Source organism: Echeneis naucrates, chromosome 21, assembly GCF_900963305.1.
Source record: "Echeneis naucrates chromosome 21, fEcheNa1.1, whole genome shotgun sequence".
Taxonomy (NCBI): Eukaryota; Metazoa; Chordata; class Actinopteri; order Carangiformes; family Echeneidae; genus Echeneis; species Echeneis naucrates.
Window position 1 is genome coordinate 7781897 of NC_042531.1, and position 17064 is coordinate 7798960.

The following is a 17064-nucleotide window of genomic DNA, read 5'->3' on the forward strand; positions in this document are numbered from 1 at the left end:
AATAAACTTAATGACTCAGTTAAAAGTCCCATGAAAAAAAAAGCAAATAAAGAAATGCTGCTGCAGTGCTGGGCTCTGAATGGCTCAGGGAAACTCCCCCTCGTCCCTGGTGGTTTGAATATAATATATTATGGATTTCCCGGCTGAGGTCCTCTGGGACTCTGTAAATATGGGGACTGACAGCTGATGGAATAGTTCTACGTGCGCTAAAAGCAGGTGTGATGGCGTGTCTGAAGCAAAGATCGATGTTACAATAAACATTGTTTCTGATCGTTGAAGTCCCTCAGGTTCTAAAAACAACGTGTTTAAATATCCTTCTATCCTCCAGTCTCTGTGGGCTACTTACCTCGCCTTAACTGTGCCACAGTAATTCATGCTTTCGCTCCCTTGAAACGTATGTAGCTCTCTGTTGTTTGCTTGTGTTGAATGTTAATAATGCAGCAGCATCGTGATGCCCTGCACAGTAGCCAGCTATATTCTCTGCTTCAAATGCATTATTATTGTATTTTTGGTTACTCTCGCCTCACATGTTTACAAATGTGAGCTGCCTCTGTTAATTAAACATAAAATGAATGACCATCACTTTGCAAAGCATTATAAAAGGGACATGGACCTGACAATCCGTGTGAATTTACCTTTTACTTGTTTGGAACTATCTTATGCTGTTTGTGTGTTTTGTTGTGTGCTTCTCTGTTCTCATTTCCTCTTGCAGTACATTGGTCTCTCATTGTAACAATAAAATCTTACTTGCAGTGAGACCTAATCAGTTTAAAACGACTATTTATGTATGATCTATTATTTTTACAAGGTAATGTTTCAGCTGCAATGACAATGGCCACTATCTCCCGAAATTCAAGGGAAGTTAATCACTAATTGCTTTGTGTTATTATCCAATTAGCCTGCATAGTTCCCATTTTCAAATGTTAAGAACATCCTTTTCCATTACGATTACAATGGAAGTCTGAGCCCAGCCCATAATTGGATGTTGTACAGAAGAGAGTTCAATTTATTGATGTTTAAACAGACTACACACTGGGCAGCACTGTTCCTTGACCCCACAACTACCCATTTGCTTATACTTTGATCTATTTGTGCTGTTTTTTTAATTGTTTTGTTTTTGTGGTTATTTCCTTTGCATTTTCTTTTATTTTTTTCTGTGTCTCTGTGTGGTTGTCCCGCATCTGTTTGCAGTCAGTGTCTGTCCAGCCATGGTCATTGTATGTCTCCCTATGTGCTTTCCTATTCATAAAGAGTAGAATAGAATATTTTCCTTTATACAGCCCACGGTCAGATAACGCCAGACCTCCCGGTGCTGATCCTGGTCTGCGTCTGTGCGCTGTGACTTCCGCCACCAGGGGGCGACGTCATCAGGCAGCGACCCGCCGCAGCGTGAGGAGGAAGTGTCTTTGCTGTGCTCGTTGTCTGGACGACAGGAAGCGTCCGGCGGCAGTAAGAGGACAACAGCCTGAGAAATACTGAAATATCTGTGTCTGTGGCAGAAACCATGGAGGAATATCACTCTGGAGAAGAGGTGAGCACGTCATTTAGCATTTTTTGGGGGTAAATTCTGTGTCGAAATGTCCGTAATCTTTTTAAGACCCTTTATAGCCGGTTAGCTTGTGCTAGCTGAAGCTAACGGTGTTTTAATCAGGGTGTGGTCAAATAATCGGAGCAGTGTTTTGTTATCAATAAAATGGACTGGACATTGTTGGCTAAAGTCACAGTCTGACGTATGTGTGTCTCTCAGTCACCCTGAAACAGGCTGCTCAGTGTATAAATGAATGGACAATTGAGTGACAGCTATGGGACATCAATATTTTTATGCATCAAATCTACCCATAACAATGAGCCAACTAACAGAACAATTTATTTATGCATGAAAATACGTTGAGTAAGTATACACCTATAAAAACAACTATGTACAAATGGACAAAATAACCACTCTGCTGTTTCTCCACAGTGCTTAAGGTTAATTAGCTTTAGCTAGCTCAGCATATCATCAGATATAATGAGAATCTGAAATCAGTATAATGATGCTGAAAAGATTTCAGTATCATTATGCAGAAAATTGCACAGTGTAATGCAGAGCTGAATGGTACGACACTGATGGAATTATGAACAATCCTGCAGGTTGTCTTCAGTGCTGATGAAGCCAGTGTCTCAGTCAAAGAGGTGAGCTTCAATCCCTGAAGTTGATAAAAAAACAAAACTGGATGCAACTGTACATGAACTCACTTTTGGGATTTCCTCTGTGCGTTTTTGTCTCAGTGTATTGAAGGTGTGATTGGTGGAACAGATTATAATCAGAATAAAGTGAACCAGTGGACGGCCAGTATAGTCGAGCACTCTCTGACTCACCTGGTGAAACAGGGGCGGCCATTCAAATACATGGGTGAGCATACCTCTTAATTATACAGTGACATGAGACCGTAGGACATATAATAAAGGTTGTTGTCATGTAGATCTTGAAGGTGATGGAAAACATGTGAGTGATGCCGGTCTCTGATGTTTTCTAGTGAACTGCACCATCATGCAGAAGAGCGGGGCTGGTCTCCACACAGCCAACTCCTGCTACTGGGACACTGCCACTGACGGTTAGAGACGGCCTGTATTTAGAGCTGGTATCATTTGACAGTGTCTGATACTGGTGTGAAAAGATCCTCTTAAGTTTTTGGTATCAGATGATGATAACTCACAATAACTCACTTCAGGCTTAGAAAAATATTTCACAACTAAAGTATAATTTTTCATTTAATAAAAGAAGTAGAGATTGCAAATATTGTCCAAACACAGCCAGTCTGCAGTGTATGGTGTACCACCTGAAATTGGCAAAAGTAAGACATTTGCTAAACTGTAATTGAAGGACATGCAGGATCTGGCCAATATAAAAACCTTTAAGCCTTTAATGTCACCTGAGCTGACGTACCAACAAGATGAGATAATTGCTTCTGCTGTGTGTCTCTTTCAGGAAGCTGCACAGTCAGGTGGGAGAATCGCACCATGTACTGTGTGGTCAGTGTGTTTGCTGTGGCACTGTGACGGTGGCAGCGAGCTGCGTTGGCCTCTCTTTAACACCATCCTACCTGAAGCTGTACTTTAAAAGCCATCAAGACCCTCTGGCGGAAGTTCATGTCAAGTTTCTCCCCACAGGCAGGAAATGCGAGTCTCCAGTCTGTGACCTTGGGCCCGTTTGACTGTGACAAAACGTTGATTTGTAGGGACCAAAGTTATGATCAGAGCAGAAGATGGTTGTTTATCAAAAAGCATTATTCTTGTTCTGAGTTTTGAAAACATGAGCACTAAATATTGTGATCTGTCTAAATGAATTGTCCCAAGTCTGAATTTTTCCCACAATTTAGGACCTCATTTCTTTTAATTTGTCTCTGAACCAAGCTGTTGCTAAAGAGAAAAGCTGCCTGTATATGAAGTTGTGTTTTTAGTACTTATTTAGTGTTTATACTGCTCTGCATTCATATTTGTGAGATTTCTATTGGCTTGTATTTGTAGCTGTGCAGTATAATTCCAGGTTAGTATCATTTAATGGTCAGTCTCAACAGCCAATGCACTTTTCTAGACTTTTCCTGAAGAAATCCTGGAATTTCCTGTTGAACTACACGTTGAGCTCATTTAGGCCGTTGTATGAATTTATCTGGAGCATCATTAAATATATTCAACAACTTGTACTTTGTTTTCTTCAAATTTGTTGAGCATGCAAACAGCAAAAAAAAAAAAAAAAAAAAAAAAAAAAAGAAGTTTTGACTAATTGGTTGTTCATCCACTAGAGGGTATCATAGTATCACACAGAGTGAGTGCTTCTCAGCTTTGTAAAAAAAAAAAAAAAAAAAACTACACAGTTTTCACATATAAATATAAATTTATTTGGGTTTTCTTTTTTTTTTTAGTATTTTATTTTTTTATTTTAAATGCCTTTTACCTTGTAATTAATGAGAATGTTTGTAACACAGATTTTTTTTTGTTTTATATATATATATATTTTTTTGGTTTCAAAGGTTACTTGTCTTATTTGGACAAATATTCGGGGCATTCATGTGATTCCAGAGGTTTTCAGCCCTCTACATATAAATTGCAAAAAGGAGTTAGTGCAAAAGCAAACACTGACATTCCCTCTCAGACACAGTTGTGCATTAAAGGTGGGAAAATAAATACTGAGGATTCCAAATAATTTGTGTGCACTTGATGTTAATATTCTAAGTGATGAGACATAAAAACAGAGAGCTGACTTCACAAGCATGAGTTAGAAAAACACAAATACATCCAAACAAAAGCATTTCACATCACAACAGCTGTTGCTGCTCAGTGGTTGACCCAAAGCCGCTTAAATCCTTTTAGTAAACGTGCAAAAAACATTTCGTGCTTTACAGTAATGTGTTTTGATGACTGAACAGGCTCTTTGACAACGTGTGGAGCACATATACATCACAAAATCAGTACACATGAATGATAAAGCTCTTATCAAGGAGTAAAAAACGCTGATTGCTTGCAGGCGTAAAACCAGCAGGAGGCTCAGAAAGAAACCCTGTACAAAACAGGCCCTCCCCAACACAATATTCGTCACACCTCCACAACCAGAAGCTCCATACATGCACACCTCCTTGCCAAAGAGAAATATTAAATACAATCAATTCAAATGCATGGCTCCTTGTGATCAGTAATGCAGCATATAAGTGGACACTCTCCAAAACTAAAGAAGCAGCAATGGTAGTGTACACGGCAGGGGTCTTATTGGTAGTAAAGGCTGCAGGATGTTGGGTTCAGATGCTGGCTGGTGAGATGAGTGAGCACCATCTCCGCCCCCTTCCTGCCGCCTGGTTAACGCAAGTGACTGCTGTGCACGGTGGCAGCCAGGACAGGCCTGGAGTTAAGGACATACTAGCTTCAGGTAGGAAGAGCAGGCGACAGAGCTGAGATGGATTTACTGTGGGACATTTGTGGACTCGACTCACAGAGGGATTTATGCGGCACTTAAAAGGTTGCAGAGGAAGTGATGACTGTCAGTCATCGCTCCGAATGGCACATTGAACAAGTGTGATGGTTTAAGCATTGCAGGATACACCGTGGCTGACGTCGCCATTGATTCCATCCGCTATGTTAGCAGTCATTTCATTAGGAATGTCATAGATTGTGTTGTTGAGCATGTCATAACTGGTGTCATTGGGCATGTCGTCTGTGCTGTCACTGGTGCTGTCAGGGGCTCTGTCATCAGCTGGCTCGGTGTACGCAGACGGGCTTGGCGGATCCAGCGCTGCCTTTCCGATCGGCCTGTTTTGTGGAGCGGCAGAATTGCACATCAGACAGAGAAGGGAGGAGCAGTTCCAGAGGCCCTGGGTCATGCTGGAGGAGAAGAGCCGGCGGCATGGATGACAGAACTGGTAGAAGACCAGCATGAAGAAGATGGCGATGGCGTAGGCTACCAGCAGCTGCAGCACCAGCAGGGGCGCACAGATGAACTTGTAGAAGTCCGTTTTGTAGATGTACCACAGCAGAAGCAGCGAGGCGTTCTCCACAAAGCGCAACATGTAGTACACAGCCATGCGATACCAGTTCTGGGACTTGTTGATGAGGTCGGGGTCATTGAGTTTCACCTGCACGGCTGACCAGCAGAACATGTTGATTCCAGCGTAGAGAAAGGTCAGCAAGCAAAGCACAATGGTAGTTCCCACCCGGGTCAGAGTTTTTTCAATATTCTCTGGGAATGGAGAGTGGCTCTGCCAGAAAAGGATCCAGGGGTAGAGGAAGAAAACAAGGAAGTTCAGCAGAACCACAGGAAGCACCCAGAACTGCAGCACAGAGCTGAACAGAACCAGGACCACCACACGGGTGGCGATCTCAAAGCTCCTCCACAGGAAAATGCACAGATAAGCCATCGGCCGGACATCAACTTCATAATCGTCATATTTGATCTTAATGGCCAGGATGTTGCAGCGCAGCGCTCCGTACACAATGGAGAGGAGGGAGATCACCATCAGTGTGCCTGACATTGAAAAAGATAAGTGGTTATTAAAATGTGTCATAATGTACTAATTCTTGTCCCAAAACATGTGATAAGTGATCTTTGACCACCCAACTGAAAAATCAAAACAAAACACAACAAGCAAAAGCTCGCATGACTGTAGCTTTGTGTTATCAGATAAACTCCCTCCGTCACTTTCACTGAAAGCACAAAATGTAGGCGTCTATTAGAATGAGCGTTGGCTGTACAAATGGCCAACTGACTGTTGTTTTAAATGAACTGAGCCTTTAAGGTCTGAAAACACACACCAACTCTGCAGGCGTGAAACAGAAGTGTCAAAACTACACCAGCGAAGGAAATAACACTTACGTGCCGTTTATTCTGTCCCGGATCAAAAGAACAGATGTCCTGCATTGACTGTGAACCTTTTACTAAATCCCTCTCAGGAATACAAATGCTTGCTCACACTCACACACACGGTTAGACAGGCTGACCCCAGATCTGCACCAATTGGCAGATGGATTCACCATTTTCCATCCTCGCTATCAGCGTTACATAACGCCACTTTAACTCGTGAAAACACCATCCTCTTATTGCCAATATGGCGTCCGGATGATCAACCCACACAGTCAGGGAGTGGATTTATCTGAAAGAGCCCAGAAACTCACCTCTGCCGATGGACACTCCCCGCTGCAGGACGCAGATGTAGAGCTGCAGGGTGAGCTGGGGTGCTGACCCCAGGAAGGCCTGAATGACAGAGGTGCGGGCGAAGGCCGCTCTGTGAGTAAAGAGTTTACCCTCCGCCTGCCCCACCTGTCGCTCAACCTCCTCAGACTGACCCCCGCGGGGCATCTGCTTCTTCCTGGTAATGCTGACATATGGCTCCTCCACTCGGCCCACACTGCCATAGATGCAAAATGCCTCCAAACACCTGAGGGGCAACAGAAATGATCAGGAGCCGCAGACACTTCTGAGTGGTCCTCCAAATGAATTCAGTGGAACTGAACTATCTGTTATTCTTTTCAGTGTCATTTACTTTATCAAAAAACAGCATGATGTTTATTTCCACACCGACACACACACAAGCTATTTAACACCACTTCTCAGTGCTCATCAAAGTAACATCTTCTACTTTCCTTTTTTCGAACCAGCTATCTCAAAAACAAAAACTGTCCAATTTATCATGGATCTTCTTCATGAAGATGAAACTAAGATGAAAGTAAATAGGCCCAATGTTTTGAGGAACTGAAACCTGATAAAATATGTCCGGCCAACAAATTGAATCATACACAACTGGACTTTGATTTGTCTAAGGAGACGTCTTCTTGACCTGGATGAAAGAGAAAACAAACAGATTGATAAAATACGATATAGTTTTGGCACTAACTGAACAGTGAGAATGCGTCATTGTGAGCGCCTGAAGATGTGCCAGGATTCGTGGTCAAACGTCATCTGGATAGACACAAAAAGCACTTAAGTGCAGATGTGGGTGGAGGGCCAGAGGTGGAGGCAGTGCTGTGCTGAAACATGATCAATAAAACATTGGGCGGCGGTGCTGACGGAGGCGTCAGACAGTGAACACACATACACAAACTCTCAGTCAAGGATGAGGTGATAAACATCAGCGAGAGGGAGGTTTTACATTGATGAGGTGAAGGAGAAAGTGAAGGTTGCAAAACACCCAGATTTTGAAACGATACCAACTCAAAGTGGCTCAGATCACTCAAAGCTCTCAGATGGATACTTGACTTGAAAAGGAGTGACTCTCAGTGACAAAGCGAACAGCTGATCTCAGGTCTCTGTGCGTTGAGTCTCTGCTGACAGGGCGTCTGTTTAAGCTGCAGCTGTTCTCCGAACACTAACTGTATGCTCCAGCTGGCGTACATAGTTAACTGAAGAGCCCCAAAAACCGATCCAAGAGAGTATATTTGGTGCGTTATGACTCGTATGTTTTATTTATTGTTCCCTGCAAAAGTCAATTTAACTACGGTACTTCAAATTTGTTGGTATAGTACGTTCTAATATATTTAATATTCAACTTTTTTTTTTTTCCAATTCTGACACTTAAGAACTGTTCACAGGATGTCTCTGACTTCTGAGAAAAATCCATGTTCAGCGTGTGTGCATGCAGCACGCCTCAATCACTGAAGCACCAACATCCAACAAACAGTGGAAAATAAAACACATTATCCAAGAGAAGTGGAACTGTTGGGCTTCTTCTGAAAAATAAGTAAATAAAAGTAAACTGCCACGAGTGAATGCATCTTGTGACTTGGTGCTGTATAAATTAATTAATTAAACTGAATTTATTTAAACTGTCTAAAGATGCAGCATTTGAGGGAATTATGATTATTTTGCTCTAAGTGATATATATATATATATATATATATATATATATATATTAGATTTTTTTTTTTTTTTTTAAATGACTATGTCTTGTTGTTTTGACAGATAATGATAAATGCTGTTTTGGCCGGATGAGCCTGACAGAAGGAATTGTTGCTGAGTCCTGGGCAGCAGAGACAGACATTCCTTCGTTGGTTGTGTTGTCAAAGATAAGGCTCCAGTAGCGACGTGTGCTGTTATTAGATTTCCTCTCGACTAAGGACAGTGATAAACAGACTGAACGCGGCTCATTCCTGCAAGAAATGCTCATCACCCTTTCTTAAAAGTGTCTTTTGTCAAGACAACGAATCGACACTGATGAGATTTCAGCTTCGGACCAGAGAACTGACATTTTACATAAGATCTGCCTTCACTGATTATTCCGTTATCGAAACAACAAACTGGTGTGTTGGTATGTGTGGTCGCCTCATGATGGTGTAAACCTGCAAATGAACACTTCAGCAGCTGTGAAGTGGAATAGCTTCAAAACAACTGAAGACCGGGATAATGTGCTGGCTCAAAGAGGGCCAGAACTCACAGCCACTTAGATTATTGACTCCAAACATTTGGGAAAATGGCAAATCGATGTCCTAAAAACTAACTTTGTCAAACTATCAACCCCAGATTTAAATAGATTCAGTGACCTAAAAAAAAAAAAAAAGCCCAGCAAGCTCTCACAGCTAAGAAGCTGGAATAATCAAAAGTTAGCCCCCTTTTTCAATAGGTGCTGATTTTTATTATATGATCCTGCTAATTGACTAACAGACTGTTTCAGCTCCAGTTTCAGCTTATTCAGGGGATGAATAGTTTGGATATTTGCAAACTGTTTTCCTGATTCTGGATTAGTATCTGCTTCCTAAAGCAGAGGCAGATGGCCCTGCCGGCCCAGAGCAGGGTTCACACTGGAAAAGACCAGGCTTTGTGCAGATGTTTGAATGTTCCTCCAGCTGTGTGGTAAATGTGGGAGTGTGCTTGGCTGATTTCAGTTTCCTTCAGAAGGGGCAGTCATGAATAAATCAGACATGTCGGCCTGGGAGATGATGGCCTGGAGCTGACCAGACCGAGAGAAGGAGCAAACCAGTGCCCTGAAAACGCTCTATAGAAAATATCCATTAGCACTGAGAGGGGGGGGGGGGCATGGATCAGCCACGACATACATTCCTTCAGTGTAGCAGCGCGTTTGCAGCCAGTTGGAGGCAAAAGGCCGAGAAAATAAAAAAACAACAGCATGTGCGCAACGTATTCATCGAAGCATCCATAAGCAGCTTATGTGCACACAGGCCGGACGTGCGTTTGACAAGAAAAATCACCCGGGGGCTCCACACCTGCGGGGAATTACAAGCGTTTCACGGCCTGGCGTGGTGATCCAGAAGGTGTGTGCGGCGAAACGGACACAAACAAACAGGCGGCACTGACCTGACGATGGGTCCGAGCTGCAGGATGTGCAGCAGCAGGATGAGCGGTCTGTCCCGGCTCAGGTCCCGGTGGATGAAGGTGAGAGTCAGCTGGACCAGCACGGACGGAACCAGCGTGAAGAGCAGCGTCAGTCCCTGCCAGATCTGGTCCCCGGCGGAGCGGTACGTGGAGCTGAGGTAGAGCGCTGCCGTGGTCTCGGCCGTGAACAGAGACACCGACACAAAGATGGAACTGGGGAGTCGCATCCTCGGATCACTCCGCCATCTGAGGGACGAGGCGCGCCGCTTCCCTCCGGGTCTGTCCGTCCATACCGCGACCGCCAGCAACCCGCAGAGGGACGGCACGGGACGGCGTGATGCACCGAGGACACGCCGGCCGCCGCAGCAGCAGCAGCGACTGAACAGAGAGGGGAGGAGGGAGGAGGGAGGAGGCTGTGCCGGGGAGGGACTGATGGGGGCGCAACAGCACCTTTACGCACTGAAGCTCTGCATGCATGACTCACTGTTGACCTGCGCTGCTTTGTATGACGGCAGTGAGGCTTAAATAACACATCAGTGTTTTTGTGTTTCATCCGGACACTTTATTAAGATCAGCAACACTGTAGATTTTCTACTGGACAGCTTGGACCAAAAAAAAAAAAAAAACAACACACATTTACAGCCTATAAATGTTACACAACAGGCACAGTTAGCGTCGAAAAACTGCTTTGGTTTGTTTGTTTTTTTTTTTTCTAATTACAACTTCAACAGAAACACTGTTCAAACCATTTTCACTTCACAGTCTGACAGATGCACCACATCTAACTGCTGAAAATGTAACATGAAGGCCTCATTATCACATTTAGTCAAAAGTAATTCACATAACAGAGATGCAAAAGGGAGCATTTTGAGACAATACTGGAAGAAAAACAAACACATTTTACTTTTTCGTTCTGTCTTCGTGACACACAGACAGTTTATTGTACTCATTCTTTTCCCACATAGTTAAAGTCAGAACGTTGAATGCTGACCATATTAAAAACCCCTGTGCGGCACCTAACACAGCTTCAAACATCACTTAGAGAGCTCTCACAAAGCTACAACCTCAGATCAGATAATCCAATCAGTCATATTGCACAAGCAAAAAACAAAGTGAGACTATTGAAGGAACGATAAATCAGTTTTCTCTCTCCATTATATTTATCATTAAGTAACTTGAGAACTTACGTACCCTAAAGACATACATGTCTGCGATATGTGAAGCTGAGCTGGTGCAGTGGTAGAAAACATTTAAAGGCATTATGTGACACTAGTTTTTCTTTTATTCTCTTAAGCTGTTTGTGGTGTATGTGTTTCAGACCTGAGAGCAGCATCTTTGTACAATCTGCTGCAGTTTCAATCCCCGTATGAGCAGAACCGCATGTCAAAGCTCTCGATATTCAGTGCACAGGTTTTCAAAGAGTGTCCTGTTCCGATTGCCATATAAAAGTTCTCACTGTGGAAAATGAAAAATGCACAGTCAGCTATCAATGTGTTGCTTTCAGGCTGAAGAAAATGTCTCTTTGAAAGTCTTCCATGCACAATTGTGTACACAAATCTGTCATCTACTTTAGATATTGCAATGTCCCTGCGAAATGCCACACTGGAAACAGATTTTCTTAAGTTATCACAAATAGATATATAACTTTTTCACGTCTCTACCTCCTTGCCTGTCGGTGAGTTAGTGCAGTTGACTACCTTGCAAATGAAACAATAAGTGGAATGGATTCTGGAAAAGCCTGGTAGCTGAACGTTCACTGTACTACAGACACCAAACAACACTTTAACTGTACTCAAATGCGGTTTTCTAAACACCCAAACAAACCATCGACCCTGATTCTAAAGTTTCTACCAATCCAACTTTCACAGGATTTCAGAGGGAAGGAGAGGTGGCTGCTCAGGTCAGCGAACAGAAGTAACCGGGCTTCATTCACACAAAGACGCTGAACAGAGGAAACTCCGACTGGTCCGGCTGCAAGAGGTCAACCAGGAAGCAGACCGTCCCTGAGAGGCCTTCGAACAGACTGTAGATGCTGGTCACTGAGTGTGAGCCGGCCTTGAACTCCTCAGTGAAGACAAACTCGGCAAACCTTTCGGGAGGAAAAAAGAGTGAGGAGAAATGAGAGTTCCTTTAAAATCACGGGTACTGCCACACTCTGAGTAAGAGGACACGTGCAATGACGAAGAGGTTGAGTGATTTCTTGCCTCTGAGCACGGTAGATGTATTTTGAGTTTCCTGTGAGCCGATACAGCAAGAGGAAGACGTAAGCGCTCCCTGCAACTCCGTGACAGATCCCAGGTCCTTTCTTCAGCAAGCCTTTCTGCCACACAAGCTCCCCGCTGCGGATACATGTGTCCAGATACTGAGGCTTCTTATTGATGAGATACGCTTTCGCAAAGAGATACGCCACACCTGCACGACAGGATGGAGATGTGAATTTTACAGCGAGACATACTGAAAATGGCAGAAACAGCTGCTGAGAATCTGGGATTTAAATAATGCTGTGCGTACCCGGTGCTCCATGGCACCAGTGCACCAGCTCGTTCTCTCTCTCGATGATGGCGCCCAACTCTGCGGGCCAGTTACAGTTCTGCTCCTGGTTCATGAGAAAGTCGACACTTTGCCACACCAGGTCCTTCTCTGCACCACTGAGCATGTCCTGGTAGCTCAGCAGCATCTGCAGCACCGAGGAGAGTCCGTGGGCTGCACCTTATGGGCGGAGGGAGGAGGGAGATCACAGGCACCTCCCAGACAGCCATGCAGCGAAGCCAACATGCCGGCCAAACAAACAGACACAACCCGAAGCAAACAAGCACAAACATTCAACATGACCTGTCACTCACTATACATACTGGACAGTTTTGCTTATAATTGCTTTTTTTTTTTTTTTTTACTTAAACGTGATGATACTCAGAACATCTGAGTTCCTGTCAAGTACATAAGAAGCTTCCCAGCCACTGTCCAAAATATAACAAGGAACTACAACTATATCAGATATCAAACAATTATGAATGAATGAATTTTCAGATTTTCCCCTCCAAAGCCACAAAACCATGCTTCAGTGCAGTAACCTGGAGGCTTTTGTCATTAGGTGGACACAGTCTTGGTCCAGGTCCAGTCCCACACATGCTTCTATCCGAAAATTCAGAGTAAAATTTAGATTACAGAATAGAAGACCCTTTTCTCCAAAAACGAAAGTCAACATTGGACGATTCTTCAAATCCATGAATTACCTTAAAGGCATATATATTTACATCTAATGCCAATGTTTTTAAAGCCCTTCATTTCTACAGTAGGTCCATATAGCAACAACAGTGCAAGACCACCGTAGAGCAAATAAAATTTGGTATAAAGACACATTTTGGGAAATACACTGATATCGGTCCTTCCTGTCTTTGTGAAGCAGAATTCATGAAGCTGTTGTCACTAGGTCAGATACCTGAGCACAAACACCGTGAATGGAAAAACTGCTAGCTTAGCCCTGCTAAAAAATTTTTAAAATAAATGCCGATTAACATTCCTCCTCATCTGTGCATGAATAAATTTAGGTTTGACTCCTCCTGACCAAGAAGTAGTCAGACTTAGAACAACTTACTTCTGCGATTCCCCCTGCTGGGCTGCTCTCTGGCTTCTGATCAGACTTAAGACTTCAGACAGACCTGGATCATATATTGCCTGACCTATCTGCAGCCTTCAATTCAACAAAACCCTGCATCCAACTATCTCTACTCTCATGAAGATCTCAGGCAAAGATCTTCTTTCTTTTGAATCATTCTTCATTCTTATCTCATCCCCTTCCACGTGGGGGCGCTCAGAAACAAACCACATGCTCATGAAGCTCCACTATACCGCCTACTCCCACCGGTGAAACCCATGCAGATGTTTCAGCTCCCGGCAGCCGGACTTTCCCAAAAGAGAAACATGCCTGTCTGTTACTGTCACTGTGCTAAGACCTCGTTGTTTGGATCCAGACTAGAATTTTCCCCTTTTCCCAGCTGAGTAATATTGTCTGTCTTTCAATTGTTCCTTTTTTATGTAGCACAGACAAGAAAGAAAAATCCATTTTCTCTTGCAATACTCAATGAATTTCCCAAAATGTAACTTTTTTCTGAAGGTTTAAGTGACTAAAATACTTGATAATGGTTAAAAAGGTTATGCTAAAAAGTGTTCTCTGTGATCATCTGTGATCAATGAAGGCGAAAGCGTTTTGCAGACCCAGCCATCATCAGCTGACAGCTGAAGACTCCACCTCACGTTGACATCTGATGTAAAATTTTCGGGGTGAGAATCGTCAAACATTGACACAAGTCACCGGGATACTTGGAAGGGAGTTTCTTGTCGATGCTGGGCTCATGCAGGAAGAAAACTGCTCACTGAGACGGGATAGTGTCCGTACGTTACCCACAAATCTGAAGATTGCTGATGTAGAGCAAATCAGAAAGTAAGAGCCAATCTTTCTGGGCAGACAAACTGTAACATGCAGCTGCTTTAACCCAGTTGTGTTCACTTTCACGTCCAGGTATCTTGCATGTAAAATGTCTCAGAGCGTCACTTCCTTATCATCGTCACAGTAATAGTATCCATGCAGAAGTGACCAACGAGGCTCTGCTTACTATGAACTCTGTGCTGGTCTGAAAGTTACTGAGGATCACCAACCCTGCCGACTGTCTTCATCTGATGCAGTCAAGGAAAGGAAGGTTGAATGTTAACACACCGGTCCGACACCAGCTCTGTTCAGTCACCTTGCGTGTGCATGGCTTGTCCGTGTGATAACAGGATCAGTCAACTACTGCTCTGAAATCTTCTGAATGGAAAATTACACATGAACCTGAATTCTACCAGCATAACAATAAGACTTTTTTTTTTTATGAATGAATTAGGCCAGTGCAATGCTTACCGAGATACTCTGTCCCATAGTAAGAGTACATGAGGGGGAAAGGCTTTCTCTTCCTCCTGGCATACTGTTTTCCTGACTCAATGATGGCCTGGCAAATAGATTTAATTTGATCCTTGCTCAGAATCTGCAGAAAGACACAACAAAGCAAAGATGACTATCAGTGGGAAGCTACAGAAAATGAGCACACACCTAATTCAGCATAAAATAAAAAAAAAAAAAACAAAAAAAAAACAACACGTCTGTTTCTTTTTCTGTCACTGAATGATCAGATTTTTAAATGACAAAATTTACAGTATGAAATGACCTGAACGGACAACATGGTTTTACCTGGTTTTATTTACCATTTACCTGGTATAGCATAGCTAACTGAAGATGGAGGGAGAAGCCAGTGAAACATGAGGTATGAACAGCCAAAATGATAAAAAAATAAATAAATAAATAATAATTTTTGTGGGTTTAGGCTACTTTCAGTGTGAAGGTCCTTTAAAACAATGCTCCACCAGTTTAGCATTGCAGTCCTCTGAGACAACACTGCAGCATAAAAAAATGATGCAGCAGTCTTTCTATTCCACACAGTGTTCCTCCCTGACATAATACCAGAAAAACCGGAAGTCTGACAGACCTGGATGTGTGCAACTGTGATTTATAGACGGAAGGAGGACTGAAAACAGACGGCAGATCTAGAGCTGAATGAAAAATGAAAATGACTAATCAAAAATTATGGGAACGATGTGAGCCTGACGAAAACACAGACGGTTCCTTGCGCTGCAGTGAATTTTCTGTATTTTCTGCTTGTTTCTGTTTTACACGAATCATGGTGAAATTGAGAAGTCTCATAAATGTGAACATTTTCAGCTTTGTCTTTCTTAGATGACCTTTGGCAGGGTAGAAGGGGAACTTGAGTCCAACTGTCTTTTCCCTTCAACAGGCCTGTGGCTGCTACACTTTGGTTTTGGACCACTAGGTGGGCAACAAATAGTGACTTATTACCTGGCTGGCTGACATCTACCAGGTTATTTGTACTCTGGCCTGATTATTGGCAGCATTTATAAACAAGCATCAGAAAGCATCATCACATGTTGTGAAGCGGACTAATGAAGCCCAGAGGGCCAGTTTCGGCGGATGGACTGCTTCTCTACTTTTGCAGGTCTCAGTGTCGTCCTCCTGTGAGGAGCTCACCTCTATGCCCAGCTTCTGTCTGAGGACCAGGGCGGCACACAGGTACCCGGCCCGGCCCACGAACAGCTCATCCGAGCCGCACTCCAGGAAACTGATGGGCGCACAGACCTCCCACAGGTTACGGAACTTAGTGAGCGGCTTGACGAAGTCAGCCAAGCCCAGAGATCTGTAGATCATCGCGGCCACAGCGTAGATGCCGGCCCCGCCGAGCAGGAAGGCGGCGCGCATGTTTTTGTCCGGCTCCGCGTCCACGTACCTGACCGACACGTCGATGATCTGCTTGGCCGTCCTCAGGTAGACGTCCCGCCGCTCGGAGAACAGCGGGCACTCGCTGACGTGGTGCAGCATGTAAGCCACCCCGGCCGGGCCGTCGTACAGCCCTCCGTCGCAGTCGCTGATGTCGATGGGGACCCTCTTCAGGATCTGGTCCACGGCGGACACCACGGCGGGCACCACGGCCTCCGCGCCTCGGCCCGGCAGCAGCGCGCCTTTATAGTCCGAGAAGCGGTTCGCAAAGCAGCGGGTGTTTTCCATCACTCAGCCTGCAGACCGACCCCGGTAACGATGCAGGTCCAGGTATCCAAAGATGAGGGAGACACAACACCATCCCATCAGCCGGCAGCTGATTGGACGTCAACAGTGATGGCTGAGGCTCATGTTGGCTGACGGGACCTGCAGTCTGTCTGGGCAATACAAATAAAAACACCCCACAACAGTGATGGGACAAAAACAATTCAAAAATCCCGTCCTCACCCAGCCACACATAAGCTGAAAACCCAGAAGAAAAGCAATTATCATCAATGCAGATGTTGCATTTCATTGTTGGCTTGTTTGGGGAGTTAGTTTTTTTTTTATAGTTTTATCCAAATTCAAGGGTCCAGAAAGTCACTGGGTATACTGGGGGGGTCATGAGACATTTGATGGGAGATGAAAGAGGTAAAATCAAAATCCTGATGCACTGAATCAGCTGCTGAATGAAAACGTGAGTAGTGGAACTGAAAATGCTACATAGATATCTGAGATCTGACCAGGAGGCCAAGCTACAGGTTTGGAAAGTAAACAGAGCTCTCAGATAAATGCTGTGATGTGGAAAGTGGACCACTTCCCTCTTTATATTGTGGATTAGTTGCATAAAATGGAAACAAGTGCCAGTAAAATGTGTTGATTTTTTTTTATTTTTTTTTTTAATGCGGTGGTG

General features: G+C 43.8%; 3 protein-coding genes across 3 annotated transcripts; 1 reads left to right on the forward strand and 2 right to left on the reverse strand.

The window, feature by feature from the left end:
* Positions 1-1413: 1413 nt before the first annotated feature.
* LOC115062008 (dynein light chain Tctex-type 3) lies at positions 1414-3679 on the forward strand. The gene is made up of 5 exons (XM_029530612.1): positions 1414-1531; positions 2131-2172; positions 2269-2392; positions 2517-2594; positions 2969-3679. The coding sequence occupies exons 1-5, from the start codon at positions 1505-1507 to the stop codon at positions 3037-3039; spliced, it is 342 nt and encodes a 113-aa protein (XP_029386472.1). The 5' UTR covers positions 1414-1504; the 3' UTR covers positions 3040-3679.
* A 255-nt stretch (positions 3680-3934) lies between these two features.
* Positions 3935-10151, reverse strand: xk (X-linked Kx blood group (McLeod syndrome)). The gene is made up of 3 exons (XM_029530576.1): positions 9773-10151; positions 6640-6902; positions 3935-5992 (listed from the first exon to the last, which is right to left on the reverse strand). Exons 1-3 carry the CDS (start codon positions 10015-10017, stop codon positions 5055-5057), a joined length of 1446 nt encoding a protein of 481 aa, XP_029386436.1. The 5' UTR covers positions 10018-10151; the 3' UTR covers positions 3935-5054.
* A 339-nt stretch (positions 10152-10490) lies between these two features.
* Positions 10491-16435, reverse strand: LOC115061845 (lanC-like protein 3). Its single transcript, XM_029530373.1, has 5 exons — positions 15867-16435; positions 14688-14811; positions 12302-12499; positions 11995-12202; positions 10491-11879 (listed from the first exon to the last, which is right to left on the reverse strand). The coding sequence occupies exons 1-5, from the start codon at positions 16398-16400 to the stop codon at positions 11720-11722; spliced, it is 1224 nt and encodes a 407-aa protein (XP_029386233.1). The 5' UTR covers positions 16401-16435; the 3' UTR covers positions 10491-11719.
* Between the last annotated feature and the right edge of the window lie 629 nt (positions 16436-17064).

Bases quoted from the DNA above. Each gene is read 5' to 3' on its own strand.
- xk (XM_029530576.1), bottom strand. From the start codon at position 10,017: ATGCGACTCCCCAGTTCCATCTTTGTGTCGGTGTCTCTGTTCACGGCC. The intron at 6,903-9,772 runs GTCAGTGCCGCC...GTTGCCCCTCAG, and splicing joins CAGCTCGGACCCATCGTCAG to GTGTTTGGAGGCATTTTGCA. The intron at 5,993-6,639 runs GTGAGTTTCTGG...TTTCAATGTCAG, and splicing joins GGGAGTGTCCATCGGCAGAG to GCACACTGATGGTGATCTCC.
- LOC115061845 (XM_029530373.1), bottom strand. From the start codon at position 16,400: ATGGAAAACACCCGCTGCTTTGCGAACCGCTTCTCGGACTATAAAGGC. The intron at 12,500-14,687 runs GTAAGCATTGCA...TCCGCCCATAAG, and splicing joins CTATGGGACAGAGTATCTCG to GTGCAGCCCACGGACTCTCC. The intron at 12,203-12,301 runs GTACGCACAGCA...CCTGTCGTGCAG, and splicing joins CTGGTGCCATGGAGCACCGG to GTGTGGCGTATCTCTTTGCG.
- LOC115062008 (XM_029530612.1), top strand. From the start codon at position 1,505: ATGGAGGAATATCACTCTGGAGAAGAG. The intron at 1,532-2,130 runs GTGAGCACGTCA...ACAATCCTGCAG, and splicing joins AATATCACTCTGGAGAAGAG to GTTGTCTTCAGTGCTGATGA. The intron at 2,393-2,516 runs GTGAGCATACCT...GATGTTTTCTAG, and splicing joins GCGGCCATTCAAATACATGG to TGAACTGCACCATCATGCAG.